Here is a 15,874-nt window from a genome sequence, read left to right as displayed (position 1 = left end):
TTTTGTCTAAACCTGTATGAGTTTCTTTCTTCTGTTGAACACAAACGAAGATATTTTGTAGCCATTGACTTCTTCCATAGTATTGTTTTCCTACTATGGCTACCGTCAACTGTCTGGTTAGCAACATTCTTCGAAATATCTTCTTTTTTGTTCAACAGAAGAAAGAACCGCATACAGGCTTGGAACAAAAATAAGGTGAGTAAATGTAAAAATAAAAAGTGTACTTTTTTGGGGTAACTATCCCTTTAAGGTGTTTGCTATCGTGATCTCGGCTCCAGCCAGACGTTCTTCCACGTTCTTCGATCCGTAAAACGAATCCCACTGATTTGAAAGGCGCTCGGCCTGCAGTGTGACGTCATCGCTTCCGGTCTCTCCCCCCTCCCCCTCGCGCTGCTGCTGGTGCTCGCGCTGGGCTCGCGCTGTTGCTGCACAATAATCCAACATGGAGTAATCAGAGATGGGGCTCGTCGGGGCCACCCTCAGCAACATCAACGCATTTTCATCTAAGGGATTTTCGGGAATACACTCAAGCACTCAAAACTCTGGGAAATTATTCGGGAAGATCTGATTTAGGTCTCTTTAGTCCGAGATCCTTCAAGGTTTTCATCAGCAACTGGTTAGATCCAGTGAAAGAAAAAAAAAAAAAAAAAATAGAGAGAGAGAGAGAGAAAAAAAGAAAAAACCCATCAAGACGGAGACGAGGAGAGGAGAGAGAGCAACAAGAAGACACTTTAGACGAACGAAATGTGAGGGATTATTTGGAAAAGAGTGGGATAAAAAATGACGAACGAACAGAGTGCACCCATTGTGGGATTTTTTTGTAGGTGAAACAAGAAAAATGATTGAAGAAACACACCCAAACGAGTAAGTACCTGGAAAGAAATGTCTTTTTTTTTCTTTTCTTTTCTTTTTTTTTTTTTAATGTAGGATTTGTCTTTGTTATGGACGTTTGTTCTCATGTCACATCTTTTATGGTTACAGTAAGTCAGCGAGCATCTGAGGATGGTGCTGTAAAAGTTTGGTAAACTATTTAACGTTGAAATGTTGAGTGGTATTGTCAGTGGAAAGGGGGGATCGGGCCCTCTCCCACTGATAGTCTGAAGGAGGGAGGGAGGGGAGATGGAGTAGGGGTGGATCGGAAATATTTGGTAAAGGGATTTGATGTTTTAAAAGGCCCTTCCTTAAACATTCCTATGTGTATTTGCACGCCTCGCGTTGCTTAGCGCAGCAGAGCCATTTTGTTTGTTTGTTTTTTGAACAATTGAGCGCGTTTAAATATTGACTACAGTCATAAAAACCGAAGTGGTTTTATGTTCTGGAAAGTCAGTTGCAGTGGTCGGATATATCCGCCATTTGTTTTCTTCTCAGGCGCTTTGAATCGCTCTCATTTGCATACAGTGCTTCATTCATAAAAACACCATTTGACTTTGTTGGCTCGGTGACAATGCGTTATATGCGAGGCAGGTTTGCTGCTCGGGCTGTTTAGTCACTTACACTGGGCCTGTAAACAATGTGCTTGAACTATCTTAACTCAAGAATGTTCATTTACCTCGTTTAACCCCTTAATAATATGACAGGCCAGAGCTTTTTAATGTTATGGTTGGCCGACATATTTTCTCGTTTCTTCGCCTCCACGCGCTATTTGTTTGTTTTTCACCGACTCGACGGTTGGCTCTAATAGGCCTTGCATTATATATGTCATGTCTTCAGCCGCGTTTCCTAATATTCTGCCCTTCCGTGACAGAATTGCTGTCACACGTTAACAATAGTGGCCTCACGGATGAATTGGAGTCAGTCTGCCAGCGCTTGTCAAACGGAAGGGCGAAGGGCAGAGGAGTTGTTGTTTGCACTCATTCATAAAAGCTGTAACCTTCAGCCGCTCCATTCATGACTGCAGAGATCGCTCCAGCGATAAGCGCGATCGGCGTGCGTCGAAAACACACGATCAAGGCGAGGCAACACACACCCCGGGAGGATAGAAGAGGGTAAACAATACTAATACATATCAGCATATTTCCCTGGTCGATTGCTTGCATTAAGAATTGCAAACATTGTTTGTATCACACGTTTCCCGAAATGTTTAAATATGCAAATGAGGCATTGTCTAATTACATAGGCACTTATTTTGCTTACATTTTGAGAAGACGAAAAAATCTGAACATTGGAGGAAGTAAGGTTCAGAATTCTCATTTTTCTGACATATTAGAGTCAGGGTTTTTTACAGAGGGGATTTTTTTTTAAATCTTTCCATAAATCAGAAAACGCTGTCAAAAAAAAAAAAAAAATTCACCAATTTCAGACCCTTCAGAATATAGATGGGAATAAAACTGTAAAGTTTGGACGAATGCGCTGCTGAACTCGGCCTTTACAGGTAGCTAAGCCTACTGTAATTTAAATCTACAGACGCAAATAGATAAAGTACTATACAAGATGCATTTAAAAGTGTATTTTTGATTGTATTCTTTTCACTAGTCTGAAAAAAACAAACACTTTATGAACAGCCAAAAAGCCCCCAAAAATCTCAAAATCAACAGATACATGAAAAAACAGTATTTTTGCCTGTAGTGTCTCGCCTTAAAATGACTTTTTGCAAATAGTGTACGTGATACATAAACAGGCAGGTGCAACTAAAAGCTGAGTTACCAAATGAAAACCAAGCTTACTTGCACATTAATTACTGTCCTGTTATTACACATTACGCTGGACAACAGTAACCATATTTCCTCCAAAATACCATTATTTCAAGGCTTGTTACTATGATAAATGTTTATTAACGTTCATCAATATTAAGTATGCAGGTGGGTTAAACTAACTAAGGTTGCTTACGTTGGTAGTTAAGGTCAGGTTATATAAGTTATACCCTTACCAAAGTTACTGTGGTAATCATAGTTCCTGCTACTTACTACAATGGGAATTACTTTAAATGTCTTTATGTTCTAACATGTAAACCAATAAATTGATAAAATGTTTGTACTTATCTATTAAAAACCCCATAACCTAACCCTAACCCACCCATAAACCAGACCACAAAACCCGTCCCTAACCTCGCTCGCATATAGTTTCATTATACCTAACAATTTTTCGTTACACTTTCTTTGTGAACACTTTATTTTAGTGTCCTTGTTTCTTGCATGTAGCTACTTACCATAATAATAACAGTAAATTATGCATAATTACATGCAACTAACCCTCAACTGAACCCTAGCCTAACCCTATATTAAGCACATGTTGTTAATTCATATTACTCAGTACTTAAATATATAATTACACCGTAACAATGACACCTCAAAATAAAGTGTAACCCTTTATTTTAAGGTGTCCTTGTTACAGTATAAGTATATACTTAAGGTAATATTAATTAAAACATTGCTTTAGGGTTTGGTTTAAGGTAAGTTGCATGTGGTTATGCATCATTTGCTGTTATTATTGCAGTAATTACATGTAACACTGTAAAATAAAGTGTTACCCAATTCTTTTAAAATTTTTGCACATTATATACTCGTCTACGATGTTATTTAGGGACTAGCAGGTTGAGGAGCTTGTTACCCAGTGGGATGAATGTGATACAGCACTCAAACAAACACACAAACACTGGCAGACCAATCGTATTGATCTCTGTAAAAATGTTCCCAAACTAACGTTTGACTCTGCCTGTAAACCGTATAGAAGACAACAGTGCAAAATGACTTTGAGAAAAGGTCACCCGGTCCCCGACCATTCCCAATCCCCTGCAGGATTGCAGGAAAAATCGATTTCAGATCCTCATTTTCACTCTGACTCATACGAACAGCCTCGGCACAGACTGTGTGTGCCGTAAACTAAAGTATTACTTTGTGTATGTCAGTGTATGATAATCCTCATAGCTACGCGTCAATGCATATTCTGTCTTACATGGTCTAGATTACAATATTGTTAGATGTTTTACACAATTTTTGAACATAAAAATCATCATGACAGCACTTAGCTCCTTCTTTTCCCAACCTTTCGGATATTTTTGACATGCTCGCTTGATCTGCAGCAATAATTAACCGTAATGTCTTAAAACGATGAGTCCTCAATTTTACACTAGCAAGCTCAGCGGTTTTAGAGCCTTACGTCTCTCTTTCTTTTAATTTGATTTAATATTGGTAATGTTAGCCATTTAATTCCCTTTAAGAGGATGTTGGACTGCATTGCTTTTCCTGGCTTTTGTAAAAAAAAAAAAAAAAAAGAGCTTTACTTAAATCTGCTTATATTCTGATCGGGTTGTGTTTTTTGAAGTGTTATAAACCGAGGATTGACTGTTATGCTACTTTGACCTCAAGTGTATTTATATATTTATTTATCGTTAATGGGATGCTTATGTACTTGGGCTGAGCTTTTGAATTCATATTCTGTGAGTAAATATGTAAAAAAATGTGTTTTGTTTGAATGCAACAAAAGTCCTTAAACATTATATCATCGTTATTATGTTTGAAACCGGCGATGATCTCAGTCACGCTCACATTTTTTTCACATCTTGCACTACATTACAAGATAATAATAAAAAAAGAGACCAGTTAACACAAGTCAAGGTCCACGAAATGCACTATACTTTAGTTTTGGTCCTTCCTTAGTAAGAGTCATGCTCAGGTTATGTAACCAATAAATGAATATCGAAGCTGGCAAGGCTGTGCTTCACATATCTGCATAAGTTAAGTGAGTTTTTGTCCTCCTTAAGACTCTAAATATATGATTGAGCAACAATACAGCAACAGAGGTGATAATAATGGCTCTTTTAGTAAATATTAGGGCTGCGAGATATCGGAAGATCGCAAATGAGCCGCAATAACTTATTTTAATACTTCAATAACTTCCGAAAAGTCAATGTTTTTAGGTCCAGATAGCAGCGAGACAATCAACAAGCCGGACACAAGAATGTGAAACGTACGTATATTAGCCTAAATGATACACTTAAAGCAATATTGTATTGCATATCACATTATTTAAAAAAAGTTTTTCTTCAATAATATGCAGCCCTATGTATATTTAAATACAATTGTCAAACTATCATGGAAAAGTGGAGAATTACAGATGGCGTTTATTTCCATTTAGGATTTCAAGAAGTGCTTTTCTTATTCCCCGCTATCAGACGTCCTGCGCTTCTTATGAATGTGTTTTACATCCTGTGGAAAAGACGCAAGGGCCAAATGCTCCTGCCCAATCTTCCAGGCTGTTAATTTTTTATTTGATTGTTTCCTTAAAGGTTTTCTTGGTCAAGCCAAGTAGTAAAATGTGATGGTTTGTTTGTGAAGGCCACTCTGCTGTTGTAAAGCGGCCTGTCCAAACATAGCTCCCAGTCCTCCGGAGAATGAGAGCGTTGTCAGCTTCTCACCCCCTCTGTGGTCCTGCTGAGAAGGGAACACAGATAGCTCTTCTGTCACGGCCCAGACAGGAAGCCATTATCTGCGCTTTATTGAACCTGTTGTTCTTTTTCATTCAATCAGCCCATCCCTTCCCCCCTCCCGAAAACCATTGCAGAGCCAAATGAGGTCTTGTGAAATTCAGTGCTCTCATATGGAAATGCGCATATGTCCACTGGAAGTCCAGTCGACTGCACGAGCTCTTTCATCCAGTGTGCTTCCGCAGCCCAGTGACTGGTCATTCAGTAGTAAAGCACGATAACGAGGAGACTTTTTGCCAACGCGTTCCCAAGCCAGCAGAAAGACGCGGCCAAATGTCAGAGCGCCACTGCTCCCAAGTTTGTTAACTCTAAATCAGGATTCAGACTGAATTGAATATCAAACGCAACGGGACACCTGGACACGAACAATGGCTTTGGTATTACTTGCCACTATTATTTAGCTCTCTTTGTGTCCTTTCTGGCCTTAAGGGTTGGTTTTCCCCCTTCTCAGGTTGAGGATGTAGTTGATATGACACTGATCTATGGCTGAATAGCACTTTATTCTGCTTGTAACCATATGTTTTAGGTGTCAAGTTTAGTCGTGTGTGTGTTTTCTATCCCGGTGGGGACTTCAACCTGAATGCAAACTGACTCATGGGGACTCGTGTCACTGTCGGGAAACAAGCTCATGAATCATACAGAATTATGTTTTTGAACATGTAAACATGCAGTTTTGTGTGATGGGTAGGTTTAGTGTAAGAGGAGAGAATATACAGTTTGTACACTATAAAAACCATTACGTCCCTGGAGAGTCCCCACAAAGATTGTGAACCGTGTGTGTGTGTGTGGGACACGTAATTCAGGAAGTTGTTTTTTCTTCACACAAAAGACCTTGAAATACCCTCTAAAGCTATATTTTAATTATATATATATATATATATATATTTTTTTTTAAATATCAATATTTGTTATCAAGGTTATTTCAGGTTGTCAAACGTTATGACCATTAGATTTGGAAGTTAATGATATTTGTAAAGCAGTTTTTACTTGAACATTATGATAAGACATTTTCAAAACAATTGAAATGTGTACACTCATTATAGATGTGTAGGGGTAAGATAATGCCATGGTTTATACCACATATTTGACAGTTATACCACTTGACATTGCTAATCAAAACCTTTGTTCAAAGTGGTGTAAAGGTGTTTCAAATAAAAAGGGTAAGGGAACATGGATGAAGGGTACATCTCTGGTTGTAAAGATTTTTATCTTTTTATCTTATATTTTAATAATGTAATGTATTCCTGTGGTCATCACTCCAGTCTTCAGTGTCACATGACTCTTCAGAAATCATTGTAATATGTTAATTTGCTGCTCAAGAAACATTTCTTATTATTATCAATGTGGAGAACCGTTAGGCTAGGCCTGATATGTTTGTGGAAACCATCATGCATTTTCTTTCAGGATTAAAAAGAACAGCATTTATTTAATATGTCCTTGCTGAATAAAAGTATTAACTTAATTTAAAACAAAGGTACTGACCCCAAATCTTTGAACGGTATAGTATAAATGTGTGTCAGATATCTGTTTCTGGCTACTGTGTGTGATGTCTTGCTCTATGAGCTTTGTGTTTTTTAGACACAATGTCAAGTTGATAATAGTTCTGCTTTTGGCACGTGGATCAATATCAGTTCATGACAATGGACCAGTCATTGATCTAATGTTGGGATAACCATTTTGAGCTTATTAGAAATTGACATTAGTAATAATAAACTTAAGCCTGTAGCGGTGAGCACAGAATTTGCACATAACTTTGTCATTTAATGCCTTTTCAACATTGAAGTTCATTCATTGTAATGCATGATAAAATAGACTTGCTTTTAAAAAGAGAGTCTTGTGTTTCCCCTTTCTCTGTCTCCTGTAGAGTCGGGCCGGGCAGGGTTACACAGACCTTATCTCAGAAAGTAACACTCTCTGCCCTTCCTCTTATCAGGTGTGGTGCAACTGTTTAGCCCACCTGCCAAAAGGGGCGGAAACCACTCCGCCCCACATTTAAATATCGGTTTTTCATGACTTGCTCAGGTTTTTTGTTTGTTTATTTTTATGTGTGCGCCCTGTGCCAGATTTCTCGTTCAGTGGGGGACGGTTAAACAAAATGACTCTGAGCTCTTTCTGTGAGGAACACGCTTAAATTTAAAGGGGCCATATGATACTATAGTATTTTTAAAAGGTCAATATTTTGTTTATTGGGTGTACTATAATAGATAAACGTGCTTTAATGTTCAGAACACTAATTATTTTCACACACTGCACATTTTTGCGGCACCTCTATTCCCGATCTGTCTGAAACGCTCTGATTGAGCGCCGGTTTCTACAAAGCCCCTCGATCTGATTGGCCAGCTGGTCCAGTGCATTGTGATTGGCCAAACACCTCAAGAGTGTGTCACAAACGGTTAATAATGTTGTTGTAATCGGAAACTAGTGGCGGGCGATCTTCCCAAAATTCCAAATCAGTTTAAGATCCTATAACAAACAATCACAATCCACGCAATCTTCCCAAATTTAAGATGTAATATGGAGAATATCCAGACTGGAACAAGCCTATGGACTCACAATTTAAAACACAGAATTGCATTAAACAATCAGTTGTCAAAATAGTAATTTAAACCCTGATTTAAACTTTAAAACGCTGCATACTCTTCACTGAGTGAATTAAATATACATTGATTCTTACTAAAGCTACTAAAGTTATTTTAGTCTTTCTTTTGTTTAAATTTAATGACGCAGACAGCAGGAGGTATTTGCATCAGGCTTTAAGACCGAATGCATGGATCTAATATAATGATACGCATCCGATTTCACCACGCATTAAAGTCACATGATGTAATTTGGCCCGTCAGCACAGCCATCTAGTAGACAGTCACTGTATTTTAACATTATTACGAGGACATAAAAACGTACAATCGCTACGATTCGCTTAAAGTATATCGTGGATGTCTTCAAGATCGATCACAATATAAAATCGTCTTTTGTAGCTCTCTGACCTTTCAGATATGATGTTATAACTGTGTAATCTGTCTTCTTCACTGTAGCAACTTCATGTCCTTTAGTGACTACATAAAATACAGTTGATGCACGACAACGCTACGATTCACTCCAACCTCACCTTCCTTCTTTGCGTATGCCTTCGGTGGGCATCATGCTAATATTTCACTTTGTGACGTGGATGGCGGGTCTGGATCAGGGTTCTCTGTTAGATAGAATAAATCCCTCTTGTGTGATAGAGCTCTCTAACTTTCAGATCTTATACATGCACAGATACATGACACACTAAAGGAAATGGAAAACATTAAAAAGCCCCTTTGGCCCCATTAATCACCGAAAAGCTTTCCCTCAGGTTTTTTTTAAATCTCATTCACGCTCACAGATATTAAAATTAATTGTTACTAATGTCAAATCAGACCCCTCTTTTTTTTTTTTTTTTGAGTTTTGAGTTTTGCCATGGCAAAATAAGGTCGTAAACATGTATTAATCAAGTAACTAGGGTCAATTTAGATTTCATGGTGTCTTTAATCAAATGAAACCATTTATTTAACGTTTAGCCACATAAGGTAGGACCCATGTACACCCCTCACACCTGATCAAATCACTTTAATTCATGAATGCATGTACTAGGTAAACACTTGTTGTTTGGGTTTTTTGTACCTTTTTTTTTTCTAATATTAATTTAAGCAAATTGAGCTGGAATTGAGATATTCATAAGCAGAGCACACTGTAGCTGATAGGTTTGGCAAAATGATTGTGTCCCATCCCCCAGAATTCACGTGTTTGAGTGTTAGAGAGAGAGAGACTCTACTGACTGAACTTGCAACACTCATGTGATAAATGTCATGTGTTCACATGTCTACTGAATGTCCGCTGCACCACTGGACTCAGTAGCGAGGGTGTCCTGTATTCCTGTCCAAATTCTGCTCTTGTACAGAACTATGATGCAATTTGGTGCCTGCAAGGTTTTGTTTTTCCTCTTTACATCAGCAAAGATGCAAAGGAGAAAAAATACAGACAAATAGACAAAGTCTATGAGTCTTAAAGGGATAGTTCACCCAAAATTTTAAATTCTGTCATCATTTACTCACCCTCATGTTGTTCCAAACCCTCAAGACTTTCGTTCATCTTCAGAACACAAATGAAGATCATTTTGATGAGATCTGAGAACTTTCTGTCCCTCCATTGACAGCTACGCAACTACCACTTTGATGCTTCAAAAAGTCCACAAAGATATTGTAAAACTAATCCATATGAATTGAGCAGTTTAGGCAAAATTTTCTGAAGAGACTCGTTCGCTTTATATGATGAACAGATTTAATTTAGGCTTTTATTCACATATAAACATTAATCAACATGAAAAGAAGCTGTACTTGCCTGAACAAAGCTCAGTGGTTCTTGCTGAAGCTCAGACGTGCTGCGTATGCCTTTAAAAAATGTAAATGTTGATGAAATAGCAACAGTATCTGGCCAAACTGGTTGGAGTGCATTTCATATGTGAGATTCCACATGTATCTATTATCATCTTTTCATTAAATTACTTGTATTCATAATCATTTCAGCAAAAAAAAATATTGCTTTATAGAAAGAGGTGGTGACTGGCATCCGGCCTTTGTTTTCCTGTTTTATATGCATTTAGATATATTTATTTTTTAGATATACTTTTATATATTTTTATTTATTTATTTAGCTTTTTTCCATAGAAGTATTGATTAGCACAACGGATTTCAACTATGATGATGATGATAATAATAATAATGTTTCTTGAGCAGCAAATCAGCATATAAGATTGATTTCTGAACGATCATGTGACACTGAAGACTGGAGTAATGATGCTGAATATTCAGCTTTGTGTCACAAGAATAAATTACATTTGAACCTACATTCAAATAGTAAAGTTATTTTAAATTGTGATAATATTTCATAATGTATTTCATCAAATGAATCCAGCCTTGTAGAGATGGTTGTGTGTAACTAAAATGGCACAATGCAATGCCTTAAAGGGCCGTTCAGTCAAAAAGAAATTATATTCTGTCATTATCGTGAAGAATGTTGGTAACCAAACCGTTTTGGTTGACCATTGACTCCCACTGGTGATTAAATGATGACAGAACTTTCATTTTATTTTGGTGAAACGTCCCATTTATCTAAATGTGCTCAGATGCTGCAAGATCCCCTGGGAGAAAATGACATATTTTCGGTGTACCAAAACATTTTTAGGCATAAAGCATGGCTACTTCTGAAAGGCCTCCGATGGAGAAACCAGTGTGGGTCAAGGTTTAGCCTTTGCTAGCAGATGCCAAAACTACACCATCTGCCTTCAGAAAGCATCTTTCTCTATTAACAGCCATCATCGTTCTCTCTCTCTTCTCAAACACTCAAACGACCAGGACCAGCTCTCCCGTTCGCACCAGTGATTGATGGTTAAGATGTAGGTGTTTACACAGCGCATAGGCTCCAAGTCAGCTCTCGTGTGCGTTGCGTTGCGTGCGTGTAGGTGTGTTGTTTGATGTAGAGGGGCACAGTAACCAACTGCACTGGTTCATGTTCGGTTGAGCCCACACCCTGTGCATGTGTGGGTGTTGTTGGTCGTAGCTTTAGCTGGAGGTGTAGGCGAGTTGGAGCTTACGCTGCTCGGAGATTATATTCTCTGCACGTTAGACTGCGAGAGAGAGAGAAAGCTGTGCTGTAGGCCGCCGGCTCAAGGCAGAAATGGCTGCTTGCGGATGACTCATACTCCAGCTCTCCGAGTGTTTGTCAAGGAGACTGAATCATACAGTGTGTGAAGAGGAGGCTGGAGCTTTCTGGACGCAGACATGCTCGGTCCCCGTCCTTCTGAGCGCTCGCCCCGCCGATGCCGTGAGCGCCGCCGCTAGATACACAGAGATGACGGAGAGCAGCCGGTAAGCCCGGTCCAGGCAGGTTTTTCCAGATCGTTCTGTTGTGTCATGTGCCGTTCTTGCTCTGTGTTTGTCTGTCAGTGCTGCCGTATCTTTGCAGGTTTAAAACGCGAGGCGCTGCTTTGGATTGCAAAGGTGGCGGTCGTGGGGTCCATGTGGCGTCCGCACCGTTTCGATCACAATCTGATTCTCAGTGCATCTCGGTTTTTCAGCGACAGTGAGTGCAGGGATGCAAATTTGTGGTGAGCTGATCATGAAGATTCGATGTAAACGCCATCCTGAAATATGTCTGCGCTGACTGGCCAATAGGAATCGAATAAGCGGCTGTAATAAAACCAGAGGAAGCTCATTCTGTGTAGATGAAATGCCGCATCAGAGCCGCCTTAAGCTTGATCGTTAATGTGGATTGTTTATGGATGTGCATGAGCATGATCAACTTTTAAAGTGATGTTTTTTTGTGTGATGATGAACTATGTCTTGCGATGAGTTCATTGGTTGGTTTTCTTTATGATGATGCTGGAACGATTTTGCAGCGTTGCCACTTATTAATGTTTTATCCTAAGCTTTCCAATACCCTGAAATACTAAAAATGTATTTCAAATTTCAGTTATAATTGTTTGTGGATCGATGTGGAATAATTTGAAAGAGAATCGTGATGCATTTGCGAATCAATTTCTGTCCCCCACCTCTAGTGTCTTTGATATTATGAATCAGATATGAAGAGATTTTGGCTGTTGAATAATGAACCATCAAGCCTTGCGGACGTGAATTTTTAACATGGGTAAGGGTAATACACACAGACTTGACTTCCTTATTGTTTTTATATACATAATATCATAAGAGATACCAATGGTTAATTAGTAGTTTAATATATTAATACAATATTTAGCCTAATGAATAATAATAATAAACTATTCTTCCACCAAGTAATGTTTTTACTGTATGCTGCTTAAGACTCGATGTTGTCAGTTTATCGACTGTTCGTGTTCGACGATATTAACTGATATTATCTGAGAAATGGAAATGGTTTGACACAAGCTCTGTGTTTATGGTGTTCAGTCTTGAAATGCACAGTAGCTAAATGGCAAATATCCAGCAGGCCTTTGTGGCAGCCAAAAACAAACCCACAAATTGTGTAGTTGTATGCACAGTGTTTTTGGATCCGCTTTAGTCTGATTTGTTTGAATTAAACAAATGGTTAAAGGAGTTTAAATTGGTTTAAGGAAAGGAAGAAGTTGTCTGTTTGAGTTATAAACCTTCTTGGAAGCACAAGCGTTATGGATGGGTGGTACCCTTCATCAGTCTCTGGTAATTTGGGAATATTTGGGAATAATGTTTCCAGCACCTCACGCGGATACGACCACCCTATATTTGGCCTCACAGGAGAAGATTGCGGATTGAATTAATTTGTGGCCACGCTGTCATAATTCCCTGAGTCGTCCATTGTTGATCTCATTGAGACTCTGGGAAGAGGTGGCGACATATCATTTAAAGCGTGGACAATTCCGCATTGTACGGAAGCCATTGTGCCCTATTGTAACGCCGGTGCCCCTGATTGTAATCAAATAGACTAAACTATGTTGAGACATCCGTCTATCCGTCACTCTCTCCTGACTTCGCCACAGTTCCTCTGTGGCCTGACGACCTGCACGTACACTAAAATACCCAGCCACAGAAATTCTGCAAGAAGTTTTGTCATTGTTCCTTCTGTAAACTGGAACTTGTAGACCTTTTATCTTCGAGGAAACCCCTGAATGGGTGTTTTTGCCGGCCCTTCGGAAGCCACCTAAAGAATCCCAGTGGCTTTCTATGACCTTTTAATATGGGTAGCTTGGAAATATATTTGTACTTTGTGTTGTTTTGTGTCAAGGTCATTTAGGTTTGTCCTTTACTCACATCCATCTCAAGGGGAAATGTCATTTCTGTCTGTGTGACTGGACTGACCATAAAACAAGTGAGTTTGAGGCAAGTCTTCCTGCAATGGAGGATGGGTTTCATTGTGTGGACAACCTGGGGAATCTTGTGAACCCTTTGTGAAGTTAAATGCAAGACCATTTATTTTAAAGGATCATTTATAATGTTAGTTTACATTAAAATTAAAATTCTGTCATCATTTACTCACCCATATGTTGTTCCAAACCTGTTTGAGTTTCTGTCTTTTACTCTTTTCCGTACTATGAAAGCATACAGTGAACAGTGGCTGTCAAGCTCTAAAAAAAAAGACAAAACACACCTTGAAAGTATCATAAAAATGACATTTTCAGAAATTTGAAGTTTGAGGAACAGAATGAAATTTAAAGGGTTAGTTCTCTCAAAAAAAGAAAAGAAAATTGTCACCATTTACTCACCCTCATGTCGTTCCAAATCTATAAGACTTATTATTCGAAACACAAATTAAAATATTTTAAGAGAGAGATTTCTAAACCTCAATGTCAACACAATCAAAAGTTGTAATGCAAATGAATCAAGTGGTTTAATCCAAGTCTTCTGAGAGACATAGGCTAATCGCTTTACATGATGAACCGGTTTAATTTAGGCTTTTATATCACATATAAACATTCACATTGATCAACATAGAGCACAAGAACCAATGAGGTTTGTTCTTGCATGTCACACAAGCATGTTTGAGTTTCCTCAAAACAAAATAAGTTTGTTCTTATATGCGTCAAGCAAGTTTATGTTTACCATTTTGTCTTTATGAAGTTTTTGAAGCATCAAAGATTTGGTTGCATGGACTTTCAATGGAGGGACAGAAATCTCTCAGGTTTCATTAAAAATCTCTTCATTTGTGTTTCGAAGATGAACAAAAGTCTCATGGGTTTGGAACAACATGAGTGAGGAAATGTTGAAACCTTAAAACTCTTTAAGATATTATTCACTGGAAATCTTTGAAAACCCCCTAAATAGAGTCTAGCAATGCAAATTATATATATATATATATCAGTGTTGCTGAACCAGTATTTATTGAGCCATGCTACCCTGTGAGTTTGCCATGATTGAACTGCACACATCTTCACTTCTTTTGTTGTTGTTAGTCAATACAAGTCGGACACTTGTGTTCATGGGTGAGTGCAAGACGAAAGCGGATGGGGGTTGTTGCTTTACTTATTTATTTTTGGTTATTTATTTTAAAGTGTCCTTGTTACAGTGTAATTATACATTTAAGTACTGAGTATTAATACATGTACTTACTATAGAGCTGGTAAGTCCCGCCCATCCGTAAAACCCCAAGTGGACCTCTAGGTTGAAAAATCGTCAATGCAAGTGAATGTGAGAAAATAATTATTGTCTGGTCCCGTTTGAATTGTGCCATGAATGTGAACATATGTTGTCTGTGAATTTTTTATATAATTTGTCATGTTTGACAGTATATTGTATGATTCTTTGGCTAGCAGTTGTGGAAAAGACATCATGTCGCTTATGTGACGTCACCCCATAACACATTTTCCCTCCACTTGTCAAATCACGGTGCTAATGCTGCGATAATCTATGGAGACAGATCGAGATGCCTGTGTGTTTTGTACCCAAATGTCACCATTCAAACAAAATGGGCTGTTCTTTCTTCAGATTCCCGTCTGATGTAAAAGCTAGGCAGCGAAGAGTTGTAGTCCACAAAGTGCTCTCACACAAAGTCTAACCGTATCAAACTTCTACCCGCTAAATTGTAGCATTCTTAACACGAAAAATTATATAAAAAATTCACGGACAACATATGTTCACATTCATGGCAAAATTCAAACGGCACCAGAAAATAATTATTTTCTCACATTCACTTGCATTGACGATTTTTCAACCTAGAGGTCCAGTGGGGTTAGCGGAAGGGGCGGGACTTACCAGCTCTATAGGGTTAGGATTAGGTTTGGTTTAGGGTTAGTTGCATGTATTTACGCATATGTATCACTGTGAACAATGACACTAAAATAAAGTGTTACCATTTTGTTTTCCTCCATTATAATTGAATGAGCGTTTGTGTCATGTCTGAAAGGATCTGGAATAGGAAGGATGGTTGTGTTGCGGTTGATGGAGTGTCACCTGTGTGGCGCTCAGAGAGTTGTTTGTTGGCTGGTTACGCCGGGGTGTGACGCTGGCCTGACGCCCACTGGCGCACAGATGGGAGAGAGGCCGAACTGAGACACCTTCCAGCCTGGGACGGCAGCGAGCAGAGGGAGTCGTGGCTTTCGCCGCCTTCGTACATTCTGGTGTGTGTGTGTGTGTATACGCGCACGCTTCACATTATGTCTGTTAAATGCCTGTAATTCTATGACCCTATTTCCCCCCCCCGAGAAGCCAGATGGTCGATGTCCCAGCATGCTAAAGAGACATGCTAAATATTCTCAGTTATTTACTTGGAAAAGATGACCAGCTAACTATCACTGGTAAAACAACTGCATTGGATGACTGGAGTGAAAATTGCAGAAGCATTTGAGTCATACAGGTTTTTGGGTTTCCAGGGTCATGGAAATTTTGTCGTGACTAAATATGTGTGGTTTTCGTTCTTGTTTTGTTTCGTTTCAATGACTAGTTGTTGATCTTAGAAAAAAAAAGTCTGATAACACCCTTCATCTGA

The 15,874-nt window shown here is 38.7% G+C and overlaps 1 protein-coding gene across 1 annotated transcript in view; it reads left to right on the top strand.

The window, feature by feature from the left end:
- Positions 1-421: 421 nt before the first annotated feature.
- spred2b (sprouty related EVH1 domain containing 2b) overlaps positions 422-15,874 on the top strand; it is a 36,364-nt gene continuing 20,911 nt past the window's right edge. Inside the window, exon 1 of the mRNA XM_084391158.1 lies at positions 422-864. Coding sequence (XP_084247284.1) covers positions 839-864 — 26 coding nt within the window. The 5' untranslated portion in view covers positions 422-838. The remainder of the gene's footprint in view (positions 865-15,874) is intronic.

Source organism: Rutilus rutilus, assembly GCF_951802725.1.
Source record: "Rutilus rutilus genome assembly, chromosome: 20".
Classification (NCBI taxonomy): Eukaryota; Metazoa; Chordata; class Actinopteri; order Cypriniformes; family Leuciscidae; genus Rutilus; species Rutilus rutilus.
Note: the sequence above shows the minus strand (reverse complement) of the source record. Positions and strands in the feature narration are given on the sequence as shown.